A 26,110-nucleotide genomic window follows, 5' to 3' on the forward strand; every position below is an offset into this window, starting at 1 on the left:
GCCAGGCCCCTTTTTTTCCCCTGCTTTTTCTCTCCAAATCCCCCCAGTAGATAGTTGTATATTTTTAGTTGTGGGTCCTTCTAGTTGTGGCATGTGGGATGTGACCTCAGCATGGCCTAATGAGCAGTGCCATGTCTGCAACCAGGATCTGAACTGGCAAAACCCCAGGCTGTCAAAGCAGAGTGTGTGAACCCAACCACTCAGTCATGGGGCCGGCCCCAGTTGTAACAGTTTTTTGATGGAGTCTTTAGGGTTTTCTATATAATGTCATATCATCTGCAAACAGAGATAGTTTTATTTCCTCCTTTCCAATTTGGATGCCTTTCTTTCTTTTTCTTGCCTAATTGCTCTGGCTGGGTCTTACAGTATCATGTTGAATACAAGTAGCAAGAGTAGGTATCCCTGTCTTGTTCCTCATCTTAGATGAAAACTTTTCAGCTTTTCACTGTTGAGTATGATGTTAGCTGTGGGCTTACCATAAATGGGCTTTATTATTTTGAGGTACTTTCCTTCTATGCTCACTTTCTTGAGTTTTTATCATGAATGGATGTTGAATTTTTAAATGCTTTTTCTGCATCTATTGAGATGATCATATGATTTTTATCCTTCATTTTGTTAATGAGGCATATCACATTGATTGATTTGCCGATGTTGAACCATTCTTGCATCCCTGGAATAAATGCCACGTGATCATGGTGTATGATCCTTTTAATGTATTGTTGAATTTGGTTTACTAATATTTTGTTGAGGATTTTTGCATCTATGTTTATTAGGGATATTAGCCTGTAATTTTCTTTTCTTGTGGTGTCCTTGTCTGGTTTTGGTATCAGGGTAATACTAGCCTTGTAAAATGACTTTGGAAGTGTTCCCTCTTCTATTTTTTGGAAGAGTTTGAGAAGGATTGGTATTAATTCCTCTTTAAATATTTGGTAGAATTCACCAGTGATGTCATCTGGTCCTGGGCTTTTGTTTGTTGGGAGGTTTTCGATTATTGATTCAGTCTCCTTACTAGTAATCAGTCTGTTCAGATTTTCTCTTTCTTCTAGATTCAGTCTTGGTAGGTTGTATATTTCTAGGAATTTATCCATTTCTTCTAGGTTGTGTAATTTGTTAGTGCATTATTGTTCAAAGTATCTCTTATGATCCTTTGTATTTGTGTAGTATCAGTTGTAATGTCTCCTCTTTCATTTCCAATTTTATTTGTGTCCTCTCTCTTTTTTTCTTAGAAAGTCTAGTTTAAGGTTTGTCTATTTTATTTATTTATCTATGTGAAGAAACAGTTCTCAGTTTCATTGATCTTTTCTATTCTCTTTTTAGTCCTTATTTCATTTATCCACTCTGATCTTTGTTTTTCCTTCTTTCTAATAACTTGGGGTTTCGTTTGTTCTTTTTCTAGTTCCTTGAGGTGTGAAGTTAGGTCATTTGATATCTTTATTTTTTTCCTCATGTAGGTGTTATTGCTATGAACTTTTGATGCATCCCATAAGTTTTGGTATGTTTGTTTCCATTTTTATGTGTCTCAAGATATTTTTTAATTTGCCTTTTGATTTTTTTTTTAACGCATTGGTTGTTCGGTAGCATGTTGTTTAATCTCCACATATTTGTAAATTTTCCAGTTTTCTTCTTGTAACTTTTCTAGTATCATACCCTGGTGGTCAGAAAAGATGCTTGTTATAATTTTAATCTTTCTAAATTTATTTTCTGACATTATTTATAACTTTTTTGTTTTTTATTAAAGTATAATTTGCATACAATATTAAATTAGTTTCAGGTGTACAACACAGTGATTTGATATTTTTGTATACAATGAAATGATCCCTGTGCTTGGTCTAGTTACCATCTGTCACCACGCATTATTACAATATTATTGTCTATATTTCCTATGCTGTACATATTTCCATGAATTATTTATTTTATAAATGGAAGTTTTTATCTCTTGATCCCTTTCACCTATTTTACCTCTTACCCCCTCATCCCCTCTGACAACTAGTAGTTTGTTCTCTATATCTATGAGTTTGTTTCTGTTTTATTATGTTTGTTTATTTGTTTTGTTTTTTAGAATCCACATATGAGTGAAATCATATGATATTTGTTTTCTCTATCTGTCTTAATTCACTTAGCATAATACCCTCTAGGTTCATCCATGTTGTTGCAAATGGCAGGATTTCATTCTTTTTTTATGGCTGAGTAATATTCCATTGAGTATATCTCTCTCTATATATATGCCACATCTTCTTTATCCATTCATCTATCAATGGACACTTAGGTTGCTTCCAATCTTGGCTATTGTAAATAATGCTGCAATGAACACTATGGTGCATATATCTTCTCAAATTAGTGTCTTTGTTCTTCTTAAATTTATTCTGGCATGTTTTGTGGTCTAATGTATGATCTATCCTGGAGAATACTGCGTGTGCACTTAATAAGAATGCCTATTCTGCTGCTGTTGGATGGAATGTTCTGTAAATGTCTGTTAAATCCATCTGGTCTAACATGTAGTTTAAGTGCAATGTTTCCTTATTGATTTTATGTCTGGATTTTCTATCCATCATTGAAAATGGGTTATTGAAGTCCCCTACTATTACTGTATTGCTATATCTCCCTTCAGGTCTGTTAATATTTGCTTTATATATTTAGGTGCTCCTATGTTGGGTGCATAAATACAAATGTTATATCATCTTTTTGGATTGACCCCTTTATCATTGTATAGTGACTTTTTTTGTTTCTTATTACCGTCTTTGGCTTAAAGTCTATTTTATCTGATTTAAGTATGACTATTCCTGCTTTCTTTTGGTTTCCATTTGCATAGAATACCTTTTTCCATCCCTTCACTTTCAGTCTGTGTGTGTCCTTAGAGCTGAAGTAAGTCTCTTGTAGTCAGCATACAGTTGTTTTGCTGGGTTTTTTAAATCCTTTTGGAGACTATGTCTCTTGATTAGAGAATTTAGTCCATTTGCATTTAAAGTAATTATTGATAGGTATGTAGTTACTATTGACATTGTGTTAATTATTACCGGCTATTTTGTAGCTCCTTTATTCCTTCATCTTCTCTTGGTCTCTTCCTTTGTGATTTAACGATTTTCTGTAGGGCTGTGCTTAGATTCCTTTGTTGTTATCTTTTGTGTATCTACTATAGATTTTGCCTTTGGTTACCATGAAGCTTACATAAAACAGAAAAATGTTTTACTTTTGAATTCTTTTCCATTGAAATCATTTTCTTGTGAAATGTCAGTTTATATTACTACTCTTGTTGATTCTCCCTTCTTTAATTATTAACTTGTCTACTTCCACAACATCCTTATTTTTCTCAGTGGCCTTGCTTGTTATTCGAGCAGTTCTCCACTATTACTTCCTGTGACTTTATGGAAGCCCTACATCTTTTGCAAGAGATTTGCAATTTCACTTTGCAAACAGCTTGGAATGAACTTGCAAATGGACGAATGGGAACAGAAAGGTATGTTAAGTGAAGAGGGATGTTTGATGACTAATTTTATAAATGACTGTTTCATTGGTAAATATATGGTAGGGCAACGTTTGCTTCTTAGTGTAATCTCTTAACTGTGGGGACTTAGCTAATGAAGTTGTGACTAATAAGGACCCCCTACAGGCATTAAATAGGGTTGCAGTGAGTATTATATAAGATAATGCTCATGAAGTACTTAGCATTTGTACCTGGCACAGGTTAAGTTGATTACTTAATCCTTTTTGTTGCCACCATATACCATAATATCACATCACGCAGTATTACCATTGCTGAATTGTTTATGTGAGTGTATTTCCTAATAGTCTGTGACTCCTAGAAGGTAGAAATGGTTTCTAATTCATCTTTATACTCCTAATACCCAATAAGTGCCTCATACATGGTAAACATTCAAAACATGTTGAATGAGTAAATGAAGGAATGAATGAATGGCTATCTCCCTCATCTTTTTCTTGTTACAATAACATATCTCAGAATATCTCCTTAGCCTTCTTCAAAAGTAATTTCTTCTAGGCCTTGAAACTATTTTGTTTTGAGCCTTTAATTAAAAAAAATTTTTGTTTTTAATACCTCTGTACTGATATGGAATGTTCTCTAAGGTATAATGATAAAACCAAAATGCACAACAGTGTGTAGCATATTCTACTTTTTTTCTTTTTGACTGGAGGGAGAATACACACATACACATACTCATGTATATATTTGTGGGTGTGCGTGTGTACTGGGTTTCTTAAATGCCACAGACTATCTTAAGGATACATGAGAAACCAGTAAGAGTGATTGCCTTTGGGTAGTAATGCTGGGAATACATATGGTAAAGATTTACTTTTTTTTTTTTTTCGGATGTACATTGTATTTCGAATTCTGTTTACTTTTTTTTTTTTTAAGATTTTATTTTTTCCTTGCTCTCCCCAAAGCCCCCCAGTACATAGTTGTGTATTCTTTGTTGTGGGTCCTTCTAGTTGTGGCATGTGGGACGCTGCCTCAGCGTGGTTCAATGAGCAGTGCCGTGTCCGCACCCAGGATTTGAACCACCGAAACACTGGGCCGCCTGCAGCAGAGCGCGAGAACTTAACCACTCGGCCACGGGGCCAGCTCCAAGATTTACTTTTTTTACTTATACTCTTTACTATTGCTTAAGTTTTTTACCTTGTACATATATTACCTATTCAATTTACATATATATAAATTATATATATAAGATTTATATATATATAAATCTTATTTTACAATTTTTTTACCACTTATGACACCTAAAATAACTAGTAAGCAGGAGGACAGGAATGATGTTGGAATATTACTAAATTTGGATTTGAAAAGTATTTAAATGAGTTTGTTACACTCATATATAGAAGCATATACAAATAAGAGTTTAAAAATATTTTTTCTAGGTCTCCATCTACCTGAAAGCTTAAATATTACACATTCAAGTTGGCCTAAGGGTTACAGATACATAAAAATTGGTTAGGATTAACAGTTAAATTTTTTGTTTTTATAAATGATTTCCAAACTCCTCATATAATCTGGTTTTTCTGATAGAAACTTGCACCCCTGGCCACACTAAGTTTCGTTTCTGTGACTTTTTATTCTATCACAGGTTTTACTGTTACTCTTGCACATATAACCTAAAAATATGCTGAAACATCCCAAATTAAATGACTTGTATGACTTTTTCCTAACACATAGCTGACTCTGTCAGTACCCTGCCCACCCTCGGGTCTGACTGTTGTATTTACTCCGCCAACTTCCAGCTGCCTGAGGTCTTCTGGCATCAGGAACTTCTGTCCCCGTAGTGAGGCCACTGGAGCCTAAATTGGCTTAAGCTTTAAAAGCAATTTAGCAGAATGCATCAAAGGCCTTAAAAATGTGCATATCCTTTGATCCAACAGGAGGAAATAATAAGACAGATGGGCCAAGAAGCATATTTAAGGATGTTTTCATATTCTTACCTAATTAAAAAAGCAAAATATCTAAATGTTAAAAAAGAGGACTGGTTAAATAAATTATAACAAATTTATGCAATGGAATATTGTTCAGTATTTAAAATAATATAAATATATATTGCTTGCATTGAAAGTTCACAATATATCATGTGACTATATTGGTTCATTGCTAAGTGTGTGTAGGGACAATCTTTGCTTCTTAGTGCAATCTCCTAACTGTGGGGACTTGGCTAATGAAATTTTGGCTAAAATGGACCACTTTTAAAAAAGTTATATATATATTATGTATAAAAAAATCTAGAATATTGACAATAACATAATTTATTATCAATATTCTAGATCTAGCATAGGGTGGCAGATGTTTATTAGCTTACTAAATAAATAATAAAGAGGGTTAATGATGAGAATGTGTTACAAAATAAGGGTTACGATCATTTCAAATCTGTATAGTTGAAGTCCATTAAAGAAATAAGAGAAAGGGAAGGGAAAAATCATCTAGGACTTTATACACTCAACTATTAATGGTAGTTATCTCTGACTGGGACTTTCAAGGTGATTGTTTTCTTTTCACTCACTTAAGAATTCCTGGGGCCGGCCCCGTGGTCGAGTGGTTAAGTTTGCATGCTCCATTGCAGGCGGCCCAGTGTTTCGTCGGTTCGAATCCTGGGCGCGGACATGGCACTGCTCATTGAACCACACTGAGGCGGTGCCCCACATGCCACAACTAGAAGGACCCACAACGAAGAATACACAACTATGTACCGGGGGGCTTTGGGGAGAAAGAGGAAAAAATAAAATCTTTAAAAAAAATTCCTAATTTGTCTATAATTCTATATTACTTAAATAATGGAGAATAATAAAAGTCAAAACCATTAAATTTAAGATTAAAAAAATTTAACAATAACAACAACAGTGAAGCCTTACTCTCTCAAATACACAAAAGACTATTGTCTGTGTTGGCCATTATGTCCATTTGTAGAGAATGCATTACACTGATTTCTGGGGCATTCCGTGTAGAATACGGCCGAAACATTTCTGTGAACAACGGATAAATTATATTGGATTTGATTCATTTCACCTATGTCAGGCCACTTTTGCACAATACTTGGGGAAAACGTCAGGTTGTTTACCAACTAATGTATAAAAGGAAGGAAGCAGTTCCCCAACTACTAGGAAATGCAAGGCCATTTGGAAGATATTCTCCTGGGGCCGGCCCAGTGGTGCAGCGGTTAAGTGCACACGTTCCACTTCTTGGCAGCCTGGGGTTCACCAGTTCGGATTCTCGGTGCAGACATGGCACCGCTTGGCAAAAGCCATGCTGTGGTAGGCGTCCCATGTATAAAATAGAGGAAGATGGGCATGGACGTCAGCTCAGGGCCAGTCTTCCTCAGCAAAAAGAGGAAGATAGGCAGTAGTTAGCTCAGGGCTAATCTTCCTCAAAAAAAAAAAAGGAAAATATTCTCCTGGGTTGTAAGGTGTTATTGATACAGAAGTGCTTGAATGTAGCTACTTTTTTAGGGAAAGCAGAATTTCTAAATGTTATTAATTTAATTACTTCATCTTGAATAAAGGAGAACAGCAGATGTAACTTATTTACATTTTCAAAGTTTCAGATAGCGAACCCAAAGGTTATTTTAAATCTGAAGTTCCTCTCGGACTTGGTTAGATGTCTGCTGTGTATTCCCTAGCACTTTCTCTAGAATCACATTTTACTGTCATGGCTTGTTTGAGTACCTGTCTTTCTTTCTGAATTGTAAGCTCAGTAAGAGTAGGAATGATGTCTGTCTTACTGGCACATAATAAGAACTTAATATTTAATGAAAGAATGTATAAATGAATGAATGGATTGAGTTCCGATTTAGAGCTAGGAAATAAAAGGAGGGAGTTTTAAAAAGCACCATGGAGATTGTTCATTACATACTGATGAAGAAGTGTGTCTTACATTTAAGATTTGAGATTTTAAAATGAAATATTTACATTTGTAGTTGAAACTAACCAATTCCAGTAAATGAAATGCCAAAATAGAAATATACTACTAAAAGTCCCTATGAGGTATAATAATGTAGAGAAAAGTGGCTGCAATGTATATAAGCTACAATGTTATAATTATATAAATTCAGAGCAGAGAGGGAACTTAGAACATCTAAAAGTCAATCCCTTCATTTAATAGACGAATAAATTGAAGCCAATACAATTTAAATAACTTCTATGGTCACAGTGCTCATTATTGATTTGATAATACCAGATGGTGAGCCAGGTCTCCTGACTTGCTGGTCTCATTCCCTTTCCATCAAACTTAAAGAAGGATGGACTATCAGTGAAGTCCAGGAAAAAAGGGTCAGAGACGATCATCTCACTCTTTGAACGTGCTGGTCCAGATTTGCTTTTCAGCCACAAAGACCAACAAAAATTTGAGGTCAATAGGCATGGCATTGTAAAGGAAACAGAAAATAAGATTCCACATGTGGAATATTGTAGGAGTTCTGTGTCCAAACCGGAAAGAAAAATACACTAAAGCTAGTGAAGGGTCACAGGGGGAAATGAAATTGATCTGAGAGTTTGAAGGACTGAGAATAGGATAAAAACATCTGACATTTCAGCCTGAGATGTTAAAGAAAATGTAATTGATGGGACTGCACCTGAACCTTTGAGGTTGTCAGCATAGAAGAAAATGAGACCCTTCCACAAAATATCCCTGGATGCTCCTGTCAGATATTCTGTCATGAATTAAATGATCCATAAGACTGATCCAGTATGATCATTCATATGGTCTTATTTACGAAATTCCTTTTCTTGTCATTTCAAACTCCTCTTGGTACCCAGAAACACCATCAATGGAGAGGGGAAAATAAATACCTGGTTGTTGTTTGCTCTGGTGACCATCAGTGATGCTTCAGGTGTCAACAAGATGACACTTGTCTGGATTCCCTCCTCTGTTAATCTTCATTTCATTCCAAATCCTAGATTGTTATGGATGAGATACACCTCCTCATCAATCATAACTATCAACTACTGATGTCTTTTATTCATTTACTCTTTTTGGTATAAACAATAGTTTTGTGACTATGAATATTTTCCTGTGTAAGTATGTCTTGATTCATAATCGCTATAGTGGAAACTCTTTTTGATACTGTCAGAGCATTCCAAAGGTAAGTGTTTTGTGTATCCTAAAATAAATAAATTACCCCTTTGTTTCACATTTTTGGTGTGTTCTCTTTTTTTTAAGGAAGATTAGCCCTGAGCTAACATCCGTACCCATCTTCCTCTGCTTTATACATGTGATGCCTGCCACAGCATGGATTGATAAGCAGTGCATAGGTTCGCACCTGTGATCTAAACCAGCAGACCTGGGACCCCAAAGGGGCGTGCGAACTTAACTGCTACATCACCCACCTGCCCTGGGTGTGTTCTATTTCTTGTTTTGTTTTTGTTTGTTTGTTTTTTTCTGAGGAAGACTGGCCCTGAGCTAACATCCATGCCCATCTTCCTCTACTTTATATGTGGGACGCCTACCACAGCATGGCATGCCAAGTGGTGCCACGTCCACACCTGGGATCCCAACCAGGAAACCCTGGGCCACCAAAGCGGAACGTGTGCACTTAATCACTGTGCCACTGGGCCGGCCCCTATTTCTTGTTTTAAGTTATTGATTCCACGATCTTCAGATTTCTTTTCCTGAGGGTTTGTTTCTTTTTTAATCTTCCCTTTTGTATTTAACTTTCAATATAAAATTTGTATATAAATTTTATATAAATTTATATATATATAAATTTTTCTGCATTGTTTTATTTTTTTACACTAAACATCTATAATTTTTTAAGCCAGAATTCAATCATAATAAATTACTAATAACTGAATATTAAACATGAGACATCTGTCTAATAGAAAGTTAAAGTCAGTAAATATCCTTCTTAATATAAATAGGTTTCTTAGGACTTATTCCAAGAAGCCAAAATACTGTTTATTTTCTGGTTAAGAGTTAATTTGCTGTATGGACACCTGGTACTATAGAGAAGCATTTCTTAGGGTGAGCTCCACAGAACATTAGTTCTGCCCCTCGGTAATAGGCATACCAGAAAAAAGGATTCTGTGGTTTGGTAACTTTGGTAAAACACTGGTTTAAACAAATCTAAATAAGCTTCTTTACTGCAGTATTTCTCAGGGTGTGGAATGTGCTAATGCACATTGTGACTCTCTCCAAGAAGGTAAAGTGGGAAGAGAGTGTAGTTCACAGTTTTTTCCAAACTTATTTGTTCCCAATATCTTATTTCCCCCCAGAACAACTATTCAAGGCACTTATTTTGGGAAACACCACTTTAGGGTGCTCAAGAAAGAGTTCTTTTCATAGTGAGGGGTAATGAAGGGCTCGGCTCCTTCTTATCACAGATTCACACTGCTCTTTGCACATTGTTTTTGAGGCAGATCTAGATTATTTAAAGCATAGATTTTTCAAATATTAAACTAACCTTACATTTTCTGAATGAACAAAACTTGGTTGTGATGTATTAGCCTTCTTACGTATTGCTGGATTTGGTTTGTTAAAATTTTGTTCAGGAGTTTTACATTTTATGCCCATTAGAGGAACTGGCCTTTAATTTTCCATTCTTGTAATATGTTGTTAGGTTTTGGTGTTAAGGTTACACTGGTCTCATAAAATGAGTTGTGAAGGGTTCCATCCTTTCCTTATTTCCGGTAGAGTTTGTGTAATCTTGGTGTTAACTCTCCTTTGAATGTTTGGTAGAATTCACTGGTAAAAGTATCAGGGCCAGGAATTTTATTTTGTTATGTTCTGTTTCACTGGAAAGTTTTCAATTTTGCAAGAGGATTTCACTTTTGCAAGAGGAGACAGATTCCATTCATTGTGGAGGGCAGAGCTCCACAGCCTTGCCAGCAATGAAGGGTGGACTTAGTTGGGCACAAAGAGGGAAAATGCTTCAAGCAGCTCTGCCAGCTTGAAGATGAGGTACTGGTTCAGAGCAAGTGGTGAAACAGCCAGAAATTTCACAAAGAAATCCTGGAAATGAGAGAGGCATAGAATGGCTGAGATAAGCTCCCCAAGCATCTTGGCTGACTGGGACACCATGCATAGGTGGAGTAGACCCAAGAGACCTTGGAGAGCCCAGGAAAAAGCAAAGGACAAAGGAGACCTGAGAAGTGGCTGAAACTTTGAATGCATTCCTCAATCCACACATATCAACCAGCAGAGAGTGGAAGCCTAAATGGCTGAAGAGGTTTGAGCACAACCTCTGCCCAAACCATTGACTGCAGTCACAGAGGCAATACCTAGGGAACCAGGCTAAAGAAATACAACAAACTAACAAACAAAAACAAAATAGTAGAGACATTAGTGGCTGCACACCAGGGAGACAGATTCTTCAGTTTAAATCCAGGCATGTTATTTAAAAATAAAAACGAACCAACAACCAGCAATGTAAAATATAAAACAACTCAGAGTTGCTACAATATATTACCTAAAACATCCACTTTTTTAATCAAAAAATACTAGGCACGGGGCTGGCCCAGTGGCACAGCAGTTAAGTTTGCATGTTCTGCTTCTGTGGCCTAGGGTTCACTGGTTTGGATCCCGGGTGCAGACATGGCACCACTTGGCAAGCCATGCTGTGGTAGGCATCCCACATATAAAGTAGAGGAAGATGGGCATGGATGTTAGCTCAGGGCCAGTCTTCTTCAGCAAAAAGAAGAGGATTGGCAGCAGATGTTAGCTCAGGGCTAATCTTCCTCAAAAAAAAAAAAAAAAGAAAAGAAAAAAAACTACTAGGCATGCAAAAAAACCCCCAGGAAAATGTGATCCATATCCAGGGAAAAAAAACAGAAGAAACTGACTCTGAGTGGGCCCATATTTTAGCCTTAGCAGGCCAATACTTCAAAGCAGCTATTATAAGTATGTTCAAATAATTTTAGAGATGCTAACGAGTCAACAAAAATGGAATCTAAATAAGGAAATAGTATAAAAAAGAACCAAATGAAAATTCTAGGGTTGAAAAGCACAATAACTCAAATGAAAAATTCACTAGATGGGCTCAACAGCAGATCTGAAATAACAGAAGAAATAATCAGTGAATTTGAAGATAGACTAATCGAAATTATCTAATACAAAGAACAGAGAAAAAAAGATTGAAGAAAAATAAACAGAACCTTGGAGTCAAGCATTCTAACTTAAGTGTAATGGGAATCCTGGAAGGGACAGGAGTAACAAAAGAGTAGAAGAAAATATTTCAAGAAATAGGGGCTGAAAACTTCCCAAATTTAACGAAAAACCATAACTTACAGAACCAAAAGCTCACTGAAACTTGAACAGGATAAACTAAAAGAGAACCACACCTAAACATATCTAGTCAAACTTCTGAAAGCCAGAGACAAAGAAAAAAATCTTGAAAGCAGCAAGAGAAAATTACTGGTCATACATAAGGGGACAACAATACAATTAATAGCTATATTCTCATTAGAAACAATGGAGGCCAGAAAGACAGTGGAATGACATATTCAAAGAGCTGGGAAAAAACACCAACCTCTCAACCAAGAATTCTACATCCAGCAAAACCATTCTTTAGAAAGGAAATTGAAATAACAACGGTACCAGCTAAGCAAAAACTGAGAGAACATGTTACTAGCAGACTTACTGCACTGCTAGATCTACTGTAGAGTGTCGGGCTGCATCAAAAAGCAAGATCCATTTATATACTGCCAACCAGAGACATACTTTAGGTTCACAGACACAAATAGGTTAAAATTAAAAGATGGAAAATGATATACCACACAAACACCAACCATAAGAGCTGGAGTGACTATATTAATATTAGACAAAATAGACTTTAGGACGTAGAATATTCCTAGAGATAAATAGGGGTATTTCATTATGAGAAAGGATGGGGGTAGGCCGGGTGGCGCAGCGGTTAAGTGCGCAGGTTCCGCTTCAGGGGCCCGGGGTTCGCCAGTTTGGATCCCTCGTGTGGACATGGCACAGCTTGGCACACCATGCTGTGATAGGTGTCCCACATATAAAGTAGAGGAAGATGGGCACGGATGTTAGCTCATGGCCAGTCTTCCTCAGCGAAAAGAGGAGGATTGGCAGCAGTTAGCTCAGGGCTAATCTTCCTCGAAAAAAGCAAAACAAAACAAAACAAAACAAACAGACATAATGAGAAAGGATCAATATATTAAAAAAAACTCAACCCAATCATAAAGGTATATGTATCTAACAAAACAGCTCCAAAATACATGATGCAAAAAAGTGACAAGTGAAAGGAAAAATAGATAATTCAACAATTTTAGTAGGAGATTTCAATACTTCATTCTTGGTGTGTGGTGGCCAGGAGAAGTACCTCAAAGACCTCCACCTACAAGGAACCTAACTGACCAGGAGCCCCTGCTAACCTGCTCTCAAATAAATTGCTGCCTTTGTTCCCTGACGATGCTTCACATAGGCTACTCCCAGCCAATGACTGTATGTTGTTGGAATACTAAGGTGGATCCATTCCTAGGAGACGTGAGACTCTGATGATTGTCAACAACTTTGACCTGAGGACTCCCAATGGCTTGGCTGAACCTTTCTTAGTCTGCATGGTAGTCTAGGATGCTTTTGCCCAACCTTCCTTGTCTCTCCCCTTCACTCGGGGTCAGCTCTGTATTGCAGACTGAAGGCTTTCTCTCTCAGGCTTTTCCAGCTCCCTCCCTATTTCCTCTCACAGCCATTTCTCCTAATAAAATCCCATCTTGGCATCTGCTTCTTAGAGGACCCAGATTAGCACAAACAATACCAAGAATGGTCCAAGAAAATAAGTAGTCAGATGGGGATTTGGGACTGACTTACCTACTGCCCTTCAGATGAAGAGGATGCTGACCTGGTTGGGAGTGAGACACGGCATAAGGTCGTGGCTCAGTTGCTAAAGATTTCACTAGTGGTGACCTGGGAAAATGTCCCAGTGGAAGAGAAAGCTGTGGCAGGTGCAATGTTTCAGCCCTTTCAAAAACTTGGGGGACCAATCCCTACAAAGACAGTGGAGTTGGCTGGTTGCTGCTAAGTTGTGGCGAAACACTACTGTTAGCAGGCAGTTAATGGTTAAGTGTGAGAGTCAGAGAAGCTCTGTGGTAACTTACAAAGAGGCCCTGATCTGTTGCAGTGGAAGGGCAGGCACATTTGAGCAGTATGCTGAAGACCTAATTGTCAGAGTCATAGAATGTCATAGTTATTTGCATTGGTCAGCCAAGGCAGCAGTGTTAGGAGAATGTTAGGGCCTTGGTAGTAAAATCCTAGGATCCAGACATCTGGATGGATGCCTTTGAGGATATTGCTTCAGCAACCACCATGCCCCTAGACACTCTGTGCTTGCAGAGATGGCCCACATTCCCTAATAAGAGCTAACAGTTCCACTCTGCTGGCAATAAGTGCTCTCCTCTGAAGCTGCCTGCACCCCCACCTCCTCTTCTGGCTACTAGGCTGATAACTGGAGCTACGTTACACCTCAGAAAATTATACTCAAAGTTCTACTTGTGTGTGTGTGTGCACACGTGTTTTCCTGGGGAATTTGTTGCTTTTGATAGTTCTTTTAGTCTCTGACTGAAAATATTTCTGAAACACTAGGTTCCACCTCTTGAAGCTTTAGGCCTCCTTGCCACTAGGAACAATGGTAATTTCATTATGAAGCAGAACTGAACTAATTTTCTCTCCTAATGACCTGGGGAGAGTTCACTTCAACATGCTAAAATAACTTTTCAACAACATACTATTTGAACCCCGAGCAAAGACTGATCTGCTAAATCTGCTAATCTCATTTGGCCTCCAACACCAATTGGCACCTCAGCCCAACATCTCAAGGACAATCCAACCTGCCATCCTTGGCCACCAATCTAAACACAAACCACCAGACTAAATGTAACTACTCCTCTGAGGTTGATGCCATCAACTGTACCATCCTCTGCTTCTCTTCTTGTGGACAATCACAAAGGCTGGGACTGGGGTGAGGCAAGGAAGGCGTGTAGGGCAAATGTGTAAGGAGGTGGTCCTTTTTAAGGCCCAGGGAACACTTGTACTTGCTCCATCCGAGAATCAGAGTCTCCTTAGGTTCTGCCCTAGGGGGTCTGCCTTGTCTCATCCTAGACCCAGCATTGTACAGCAGCAGCTATAATGCATCCATTATGATACGATGGACACAGCATCAGCCCCAGGGGGAGGGAGGGCGTAGAAGTAGATTATGTATAGAGAAGGTGACCTTGGAGCTAATTGGGGAAGGTGAAGGAAGTCATGCAGAAAAGTGTAGATAGCAAGGATTTAGTCTGGAGATAGGAAAAGAAGCAAAGCCTCAGATACGGGTCTGGGATAAGGTCTGTGAGCAGGCTGACGCTCAATGGCTGAGAACGCGGAGGAGGACGCAATAAGGATGCCGGGAGCTTGCTCTTATCAGGTGCTGGTAGCTGGCTGGGCAAGACAACTGAACTCTTTATCTCAGCCTTAGTTTCATGGAATCACATTAGAAAATAGATCCTGGTATGGGGAGGGGAGAGAAAATCAGAAAATCTTGACAAAACTAAAATCTGTTAAAAGTATGTTAACTTTTTCAAAGTCTGGGAAGCCTTCTTGGGGCATATGGGATTTCTGAAGTTGGGCCAACCAAAATTTAAAGGCCCTTGTATAATTATTAATCTTTTGAGGGGAAGGGTGTACTTGCAAAAATCGCTATGTTGAATTTAACAAAAGTAAAAACTTGTGTTTGTGTAATGTTTTATAGGCTACGAAGTCCTATGACATTATCTTTTTAATTCTCAGTCTTTTCTCTGTGCCTTTGCCCATTTCTGTTCCCAATTCCTAAAAATCTCTTTCCCTGGGGCTGCCTGGTGGTACAGTGGTTAAGTGCACATGTTCCACTTCAGTGGCCCAGGGTTCGCCGGTTCGGATTCCGGGTGCGGACATGGCACCGCTTGGCACGCCATGCTGTGGTAGGCGTCCCACCTATAAAGTGGAGGAAGATGGGCATGGATGTTAGCTCAGGGCCAGTCTTCCTCAGCAAAAAGAAGAGGATTGGCAGCAGTTAGCTCAGGGCTAATCTTCCTCAAAAAAAAAAAAAATCTCTTTCCCCTCCTAGCCTGCTGGTTGAGACTTATTTTTTAACCAGCTTTATTGAGATATAATTCACATACTATACAATTCACCAATTTAAATTGTACAATTCAATGGTTCTTATGATATTCAAAGTTGTGCAACGATCACAACAATCAATTTTAGAACATTTCCTTTACCCTAAAAAGAAATCCTGGACCCATCAGCAGGCATTCTCCATTTCCCCCAACCTCCCTAGACATAGTCAACCACTAATCTACTTTCCATCTCTATAAATTTGCCTATTTTCAATGTTATCTTTTAATTTTTACTTTAAAGTGTCCTTGGGGATTAGGAATTCTTGCCTTTGGAATTCCTCATCCCTAAATGGTGGAACTTCTGTGATAAATCAGAGAGCTGTGATAGAAATAGAAGGGGAAGGGAAATATTTATTTAACAACTACTATGTGCCAATATAGATCCATGATTTTCACAATCGTCCTACAAGCCTATCTTTTAACAGTTGAACAAACTGAGGTTTATAGAAATTAAGTAACTTGTCAAGGGTTACAAAGTTAATAACAAAGCAAGGACGTAAACCTTGCTTTTCTAACAGAGCTCATTGTCTTCTTTCCACAAGATCAGTAATTCTCAAACTTTTGTGGGCACCAGAGTCACCTGGAGGGCTTACCACACAGACTGCTGGGCTCTACCCACAGAGTTTCAGATCCCCTAGTCCCGGGGTGTAGCCCGAGCATCTGCATTCCCAGATGCTGCTGATGCTGCTGGTCTGAGACTGTGCTATATCGTGTTGCCTAACAGTATCTGAGAGTGTGATTGATTAAGATCACAGAGCTAGATGATGAAGTAGCTTTAATATCATCTGTTCATCTTTTCAGAACTGTATTTATGATCCGTCAAAGCAATTGCTGATTGATAAAAGGCAGAAGGTAGTTAGAAAGGCAATACCGAGAACAAAAATGCTTCAGAGACATGCTGAAGTGTGATAACATTTTTTTCCGGTTGGGAAACGTGATAAGCAATCAGAGAATTAACCATAGTGCATGAGGCACCTGGAGGTGGAACTTTTCAGTTAGAGACAAAATGTAGCATTTTTTGTCTGGTTCGGAACTATGGCAACTTAAGGAGAGAAGGCAGGCAGACAGATGACTGTCAACAGCAATGTCTCTAATTGTTCTTTGGCTACAGCTGCAGTTGCATACTCATGCTGACTTCATACCCGAATGTTAACCAGGCCAGAACTTGATCAGACTGAAATCTGTATATATGTTTTAAAAAAATGGTCACAGATACCGAGAAAATGTGTTCCCTTGAATCTGTTCTAACTCTGGATTTTAGTGAAAATGTTTGGTTTTTTTCTTAGTGGGAGGGGAAGGACAGCTGGAAATCACTTAATTCAGAATCTGCAGTGTAATTGCTACAGTAGGCTCCAGCGTGATTTGAACATCCCTAGCTATGGGATTTGGTGACCAGGCTCCCAAGAGAGGATGACACAGCACAGGGAATAGCACAGACAGCCTGCCTTGCTTTATAGAGAGCAGAGATGCAAAAGTCCTTGTTGAGGCGACCAGTGCTGTGAATACCCTTATTAATTTAAATGGACGTGGGTAACTTCCTTATGTGTGGGTAAGCCAGCACTAGGAACAGAGAAGAGAGAGGAAAGCAGCACAGTGAAAACAGGGAGTGCAGCTGGACATCCTTTGCTAATCAGGCCTTAGATTTATGTAGACAGCTTTTGTTTCTGTCTGAGCACATTTATGTATATTGACTCATGCACAGAGGTCAAATATTATTATTATTAAACAGGATACAGATAACTGTAATGAGTTAGCTCAGTTAATAAGTTAGTTCAACTAGTTAAGAGATGCACACACTAGGACTAGATGTAAACAGTTACCTGGAATGCCAGGAAAACAAAACATGCAGAAAGAAGAGTAGTAGTCACATAAATACAATCTAGCAAATACCACTTATCATTCCAAAATGGTGAAAGTGAAGTTTACTTGTTGGTACTTTGTTACCTCTTCCATATTCGTTCATTTGTTCATTCATTCATTCATTTGACAAATGTATTGAATGCTTCCTACTTGCCAGTCATTCTGCTCAGTGGGCCTTGGGAATATAGAAATGAGACCTGGTGTCTTGTCATTCATTAAACAAATGTAAAGACCCTACTATGTGCCGGAAACTGTTCTAGGTACTGAGGATATAGTAATTAAAAAAAAAAAAAAGCAAGAAATGTATCAACCAGTTCAGAGTAAGCCACTTAAAACTAACAAAGCAAAGAGAAACAAATACTGTAATAAAAATGTGATGCATAGAGCGATGGGTAGATGACTAGTGTGATAAAGTAAGCATAGTACAATATTAATTGTAGAATCTAGTGGTGGGTATATCAGTGTTTACTGTAAAATCTTTCAACTTTATGTTTGAAAATTTGTACAATAAAATACAGTGGAAACAAGTGATAGGAATGATAAGGAAGGTGGGGATTTGGGAAAAGCTCATGGAGGATGTGGTGTCCTTTTAACCTCCTCTTCTTCCTCTAAGCTACCCTTACCCATGGATCCATCAAGTTCCAAGTTCCAACAGGCCTTATCTTGGGCTATGAAAGACTCTGCAAAAGTCCTTGAAGGCCCATTACATCTCTTTATTGGAGAAAAGATTTTGGGGGAGAAGAGGCAGACTCATGAATCAGCTAAAACCCACCTCCCCCACAGCCATTTGGTAAGATACCCTCCTTCCAGCTAACCTCTCCTAAATGCCTGCCTCTGGGTACCAGGGAGCCACTCTCCCCATGTTTGTTTCCTGTCTGAGCTTCTGTGGAGTTTAGTTTGGGATAGTGACCTGAACTATTTCAAAAGTGAAAAGAACATTTGTGTTCTCTAATACTCTTAACTGTCCTTAGTAATTTTTTCAAATATTTCTGAATTTAAGGTAATTTACTAAGTTTTAAAAAGAGAATGCTAATATCTGTAGGACCCCCATCAGCTCATTGATACCAGTCCTAGGTTCACAGGACAGAGGCTACAAATTACTAGTATAGTCCTACCTCTCTCCCCTGTACCCCAACAAAAGTTCCCTTTCCAGTTTCAGCCCTTTAGGGACCTTTTCTCTTCGAACACTTATATACAGTGTAGACTGTGCCAGGCACTATTCTAAGAACTTTAAATATAATTCATTTAATATAACAACCCTAGGATGTGACAGCCATTATTATTCCCATTTAACAGATGAAAACACTGAGGCACAGGGAGATTAAGCCACTTGCTCAAGGAACTGCACGTGAACCCAGAAATCTGGCTCCAGAGGTGGAGACTGCCCCGAGTCACCAGCAAGTACCGCCTTTCCAACCAAGTGACTAATTGCCCGTCTCTTAAAAACCAGTTCAATGAAAGGTATTAATGGGTCAACATGGCATTACATATTATTTTCATGTTTCCACAAACACTAACTCCGCAGGAACCTCAGTATTTGGGATTTCAAATGGTGGTTCAAAAGGGCGTTGATGTCAGGAGGGGGGGCGCCCTTCAGATAAACCCCTCAAACTACCCTTCTCAGGGAGGACTCTAGGGAGCCGCCTGTTTAGGAGGATGGTGTTTGGGGGTTTCCAAGAGAGGAAATGTTTAAAGCCAGCGGCTGACATATTCTTCTGGCAAATGGAAGGGGAAAAAATTCTCCTTTTCGGAAAACACAAGTTTTTAGCTTGGATAGTGGGTAAATGAGATTAACTCTTTGTTTCATCTTCATCTTCCAAGCTTGTTCTAATTCTGCTTCTCAGACCTGGGGCATCCCCTCTATTATTCCATCTGCCCTTCTAGCTTTTTATTCCTTTTGAAGTAGGTGGTCGCATACCACATTCAAAGGCAGAACGCTCGTTTCTTTTCCCTCGTCCGCCGAAGGTCGTCGGGAAAAGGGTTAACCGGGTGGGTAGGGAGGAGGGTCGGGCGCACACCTTTCCCAGAGACCTCGGGCGGCGGCGGGGCCCGGGAGGGGCGGAGGCTGGGGCCAGACGCCTCGCCGCCTCCGCCTCGGCGAATAGCAGCGCGGTGCCCGCCCGGATTGGAGCAGCAGCATCACGCTGACCTCTGCCTGGGATGTAAACCGGGCCAGCCGCTGCGGGCAGAGGAAGGCTCTCGTCGGCTCTGGGAAACCCAGCCCCACCACCGGGATCCGAGCGGCTCGCAGCGAGCGGCGGCAGCCTCGAGCCGGGCAGCGCCCAGCGGCGGCTGCGGGAAGCGGAGGGAGCCCGGCGCGGGCGCGGGCGCGGGCGGGAAAGCGTGCGTCCGTTCGCACAGACAGCGGGAGGAGGGGCGGCGCGAGCCATGGCTGGGGACAGCGAGCAGACCCTGCAGAACCACCAGCAGCCCAACGGCGGCGAGCCCTTCCTGATCGGCGTCAGTGGGGGCACGGCCAGCGGCAAGGTACGGCGGGGCCGCGCTCCCCTCCCCTCCCCGGCCCGGGCCTGGCGGCGGCGCATGTGGCCGGCGGCCGCGGGCCGTGTCAGTTGCTGCAGCCACCGCGTGGCCCGCGCGCCTCGGCTCCTGGCCGCGCTCCAGCGCCGAGTCTTCCCGGTGCGGACTCTGGGCTCCGCGGCGGGGGATGGACGGGAGGGCAGGGACCCGGGCCATTGAGGTTCCAGGGGTACGCCGGCCACGGATCACAGGGCTGGCGCGCTCCCCCTCGCTTTTCTCCCCCGCGGCGGTAACTCGTGGCGGGGGTCCTGTGGGGGAGGGGCAGAGAAAGCGGATGCTTATTGTTTTGTAAGTGCGATGTTGGCGGAGAGGGCTTTAAGCGGGGTCCCCAATGAGCCCCCGAGGCACCCCCTTCCCCCAGCCTTGCCTGGGTGAGCCTGCCCGGCCGCGCAGCTCCGGCGCTGAGGGCGGAGCGAGCCGGAAAGCCCGGAGGGCTGCGAGAACGCGCGAGGCGGCGTCCCGGGGAAGGGGAGCCCGACTTGAGCTGGAGCTGGGGATTGCAGGGGTTTCCGGGTAAAATCCTGAGACCCAAATAGGTGCGGTGACATCAATGACATAAGAGTAGTCGGGGCTTCTCTGTTTTATGGTGATAAGAGGAAGCGTGGTCGGCTTCAATGAGAAAGTTGTACTGGCTCTGTGCTCTCCGATGTCTGGGGCGTACCCGTCTTGCATCCGCGGAAAGGGGTCACCCTCTGGGGGAATGACTCCCCTCGGAGCAAGGCAAGGAGAGACTAGAGAAATGCTCTCCTAGCTTTACCCTGGGCTTTTAATGCAAGTGGAGAAGGCTGGAGTCCTCCCAGATGTTTCTTTGCTCCCCTAACTGCCTTTAAGATGTGGCTATTTGTTTCCCCTACCGTTCTAACAACCTCCAACTTCATTTAGGGCACGGGCTCCTCAAGGGGCTCCTGCGAGAGATGGGTGCTGCGCGCTGGGGTCGGCGAGGCGGGGTGATGCCTCCCAGGACTGGGGAGAGCGGAGCTGGAAGGCTGGTTGGCGCCATGAGAAGCGAGCCACGAGGTTTTCGCTCCGGAGCCGGCTCTGCCGTAGCCCCTCCTCCATTTTGGTTTTACGTTTTCCCCTCCAGTTCTGGACTACTTTGGCGCCTGGGGCCCAGGCACGGCAGCTGGCTCCGTGGAACTTCTTTAAGTTAATCTCGTCCCTGGCTCCTAAGGGCTAGGTATCTGCCTAGGTCCCAGAAGTTGATGTTGCATTTCCCCCTAGTTGAATGCATTTTTTCATTTTTCAACTTTTAGCCTGTTCTTTACCACTGCTGTTACTAGTACTTGGAAGCAAAACCAGGATGCTGGCTCGTTCAGGAAGCTTTACCTGTTCTTCTGGAATTATTCTTGACCCCCCACTTTCCATAGCAATTCCTGTTGCAAGGGACCTTTATTCGTTGTTCCTGGCTGTCTTCCCAGCGCTCCTACCACAATGCCTGGCATATAGTTGGTCCCAAATATTAAACTGAGGTCCAGTCCTCCTAGGGGGACGGAGACTAAAATTGGCAGGTGAGTGTAGCATTTAGAAACAAAATGACTTTGGTAATTCTCTGAGTAATTTAGTCATTACAGAGGTGGAAACTGAGATCCTGAAAGGTGAAATTGCCCTGTTCTTGTTCTTCTTGTGTGTTCCTCAGTCATCACCTGTTCTCGGTTGATAATCTAAGTTGCAAGAGTTACTTCCCTAACCTGTCCAGTGGGAGCTGGTAGTGAGCCATCATGGGAGTAGCTAACTCTGCTGTCCCATTTTTCCTTAAGGAGGAAGACTATAGAAACTCCCAAGAACGAGTCCGTTTGCATGTAGGTTTCAAAGCATGTTATACACTTTGGGCATTGATAAATACTTTGTCACCGTTTAAGACTATTTTATAATTTTTTGTTTTTGTGAAGAAAAGTCCAAAGGAGCATTGGAATTCTAAAATTCTATATTGGGGCAGCCTGGTGGCATAGTGGTTAAGTTTGTGGGCTCTGCTTTGGAGGCCCAGGGTTCACAGGTTTGAATTCCAGGCACAGACCTAGCATCACTCGTCAAGCCACGCTGTGGTGGCATCCCACATAAAATAGACGATTGCTCAGGACCAGTCTTCCTCACCAAAAAAAATAAAAAATAATAAAATAATTCCATATTGTAGTCAGTTTGCTGCAATTATATCTTGATTCTGTTATTACTCCAAGGACAGGAGTTTTTTTTTTTTTTTTTTTAAAGGATGGTCAGCATCAACAAACTGGACCTCCTTTGGAAGTCTCAAGCTTGAATCTTGTGGTGTAGAAGGCTCTAGAAGCAAGGTTGGTTCTCTGCCCCCTGGGTATTTGTTTGTGTGTCTGTTAAGGGAATTTGGGAGAAGGCAAAGGGCCTAAGAGCATCATCAGAAATGACAATTTTAGAGCTAGAAGGAACCTCAGAGCCTCTGGAGTTCAACTCTTAGTCTCATCGCTTATAGATGAGAGAAATAACGTATTCAGATCATAGATTTGGTGGCAGAGCCAGCGCTAGACCAGCCCTGCTCGGTCCTTGCCATTGCCTTGTTTAGGAATGGACTAAGGCATTTGGGAAGAACATGTTTATACCTTAGGCTTGGAAAGGGGCTGCTTGGGAATAGCTACAGAATGGTGTCAGAGATACTTGACCCGAAAGGAAGCGGAAATGCGGATTGCTTTGTACTGGCGGACCCGCAGTAGAGATCTTGATAGTTTTCTCCCCTCTCCCATCCCTCCTTTATAAGAAAAAAACAACTCCTTCTTCAGCTTCTCTTGAGGGCTCTAATTTGTCTTAATGTTGTCGCTGCCCTGAGTACAAGTATTTTATCTCAGACTAAATTATTTCGGTTGTAGAAGGCAAAAAGAGTGATTGCAGCTCCATATATCACATTTGTTAGTTTCTTTTATAAAAGAAGATGAATTAGAGAACTTTACAGTCAGCTTTGCTAGGCTGACCTGGCAGATCATTGTTAAAAGCTCATCTTAAAACTTTGTAGTGGGTCGAGAAAGTTAGTCTGATCTATGCTAAAAACCAGATTCTTGTATTTCCTCCTAAAGGACAAGTCTAGAGAGAGCAAGAAGTTAACCCTGGAAGGGGAAAAAAAAACGGTTTAAATTTCTTTGTTTGCATATATATCCATAACTTTATTTTTTTTTATAGATTTTATTTTTTCCTTTTTCTCCCCAAAGCCCCCTGGTACATAGTTGTATATTCTTCGTTGTGGATCCTTCTAGTTGTGGCATGTGGGACGCTGCCTCAGTGTGGTTTGATGAGCAGTGCCATGTCGGCACCCAGGATTCGAACCAACGAAACACTGGGCCGCCTGCAGCGGAGCGCGCGAACTTAACCACTGGGCCACGGGGCCGGCCCCTATATCCATAACTTTAGATGCCATTCTCTCACTTCATTTTTGCTGTTATTGCCCTTGTGACTTCTTTGGCCAATTTAAAATAGCTTCTCAGAGTGGTCTTCTTTAGCTAGAGCTCTGCTTGTGTCATTCTCCTTCTTGGATGACTCCCCTTTGCCCAGACTACAGGTCATATATTTCAGCACAGCGCATATCCCCTTAGCCCCCAGATGTGGTCCCAGACTGTTTATTTCCCCCCTTTTGTTTATCCCCCTCCCCTACACCCAAATGCACACCAACGCATCTATGGAGCTGCTTTCACTGAAACCTTCTTTGTGGTTTTCTCTTTGGAATGGCCTCTATCTAATCCTTTTAAGGCTTCAGTTCTGCTAATACTTCCTCCAGGGAACTTTGTTATCTATTTCCCTAATCAGAGTCATTTTTTGTCTCTAATGTTCCCAGAGTTTTCCACATTTTGCCTTGTACTGTGGTTAATTGTGGACTGCCTCCGCCACTGTAATAAAAGTTCTATAAGAGTGGCTCATTTATTTGTGCCTTAATGCCCGTTACAATGTTTGATAAAGTGTTGGTGTTTATTGTACTGAGCTAGGCAGACCGTAATTTATAACTACCCTTTTATTTTTTAATTCTAAGACTATTTGAATTAGGATTTGAAGCCACAGTTGAAACCATATTTAACTGTGTTACTCATGTTGCAATGACCAAGAAATAAAAAGCCCCTCCAACCGTAATACATGGATATTGCTTATTCAGAGCCTAGTATTTATTACTAAATAGATATTTGTTGAGTGGATGTCATTGTGCGGAACACTGGATTAAATGCTTGGGGTGGGGGGGAAGTCAGGATATAAGGAAACAGGATAGAAAGTCTCTGTCAGTATTTTATAGTTCTAAGCTGCTTAAACCACTTTTATCCTCAAGTCAGTTTATCATGAAAGCATTTGCTTTTCTCTTCCCTTTGAAGTCAGACAGATGTGATCCCCTTGGTGGGTGACAGTGGAAGATGAGGTCAGGAGAACTTTTGACTTGCCTGAGATTGCACTGCTAGTAAGTGATAGAACTTGGATTTTCCCTTTTCTAAATCTATACCTGTTTTGAACTCTCTCCACAAGGAGTGAGCAGTCCTTATAGGTATTTTTAGGGAGGTTGGTCTGACTGTATGAGTAATATGGACCAAGAGAGGAAATTGCAATCCCCTCAGAGATGTGAGCTGTCATCTCAGCTCAGCTTGACCGTGAGTCAGCATCTGCTTTGGGAGTGTTCTGGAATGTGCTCTGGACTTACGTCTCCTTGGCTCCCATTGCCCTGTTCCAGGAGCCTCAGCAGCCATCCCCATCTGGCCAGCCCACTCATTCCATGGCCTCCTTCTATCAGGTGCTCCCAGAGCTGTGGAACTGGTTTGGTCCTTCTGTTCTTTTTCTCAGAGCTGGTGTTGTGTGCTTTCTGCCACCCCAAATTGCTGTCATGGCCATCAAGGCCTGGCCCGATCTGGCCCTGCTAACCTCCTGCCACTTTCCCCCTTGCTCTCTCTATTCTAGCCACACCCGATGCTTGGCACCCCATGCTGTCCCCCTGCCCAAGGAGCTTCCCACTTGCTCTTTGCTCTGCCTGAAACTCTCGTGTTCATTGTGCCAGTGCCTAGCGCAGTGGAACGAAGAAGAAACAGCAGGTCTTACAGCCTCAGTAGTTCCTCTCCTGCTGTTGCCTTTCCTCAGCTGTGCCTGTGGTTAGCTGCTTCCTCCTTTACTCCTTGTTTGTCTTGGAAGTGTGGTTTCTGATGCTCACTCTGTGGTCACCTAACCCCTGCTCACTACATGGCGTTTGCTTAGGTCTTCTGCCTGATGTCATCACTTCTTTGTTGAGTCTTGTTTTTATGAGGTTCTGTGATAGACACAGATTGCATTTGGGAATTTCACTGCTGAAGACTCTACCTTTTTTGCTAGTGGGCTTGAGATGGTGCTGTTGGAACTGCTCTAGATTTCTAAGGTCTTTTAGATGTGTGACTCAATTTTTTACAGCAATAAAAATGGTTGAAGGCTATACTTGGTGTGAGTGTGTGTATGCATGTGCTATCTTGTCCAATAGACCATTTTTATCACTAAGTCAACTTATCATTAACGCATTTGATCATCTCTTATCATAATGTAGCATGTATATATATGAATTATGTAAGTATAATCTATATATAAATATAAAACAAAAATAGAAATTATGAAAGGATGAGAAAAATGAAATAAACACTTAAAATTGTGAGTTTTTTAAACAGCATAAAACCTTTTGGTTTTTACTAAAGTATTTTTTGTTTGTGACTAAAGAATGTTTTATTTTTCAAAATCTTGTTTCATACATGATGATTCATGGATCTTGGAAAATCTTGGTAATATTAGTCTTGGTGATAATACAAGGCTGAATTTTTGGTTCTAAGTTTAGTCTTTTAAATCTTGATTTAATGACTGTTTGAAAAAGTTATCCCCTAAAAAGATCCAAGTACAAGAAACTCATCATTTGCTGTGTTTACTGAATCACAATACACCCATCCCCCAATTATGCAGTGGCTTTTGTTAAAAACCAGCTAGAAAATTTTCATCTTCCCTGTTGTTTATCAGTTGTTTTTGCAAACCGGGGTACTCCATTTAAAGTTTTTCAACTAGTGGATTCAAAACCCACTGAAAATCCTCATTTGGAGTATTTTGCAAGTTTGTTTCCATTTATGAGTTTTATAGGTGTACACATAGTTTTTAGCAACAAAGTGGCTTAACAGTGGAAACATTTTCAAGTATCTTTTTAACA

General features: G+C 40.9%; 1 protein-coding gene across 1 annotated transcript in view; it reads left to right on the forward strand.

Annotated features, from left to right (window-relative positions):
• The first annotated feature begins 19,564 nt into the window (after positions 1-19,564).
• Positions 19,565-26,110, forward strand: part of UCK2 (uridine-cytidine kinase 2) — a 77,295-nt gene continuing 70,749 nt past the window's right edge. Inside the window, exon 1 of the mRNA XM_046682870.1 lies at positions 19,565-19,923. Coding sequence (XP_046538826.1) covers positions 19,825-19,923 — 99 coding nt within the window. The 5' untranslated portion in view covers positions 19,565-19,824. The remainder of the gene's footprint in view (positions 19,924-26,110) is intronic.

This window comes from Equus quagga, chromosome 13 (assembly GCF_021613505.1).
Source record: "Equus quagga isolate Etosha38 chromosome 13, UCLA_HA_Equagga_1.0, whole genome shotgun sequence".
Lineage (NCBI taxonomy): Eukaryota > Metazoa > Chordata > Mammalia > Perissodactyla > Equidae > Equus > Equus quagga.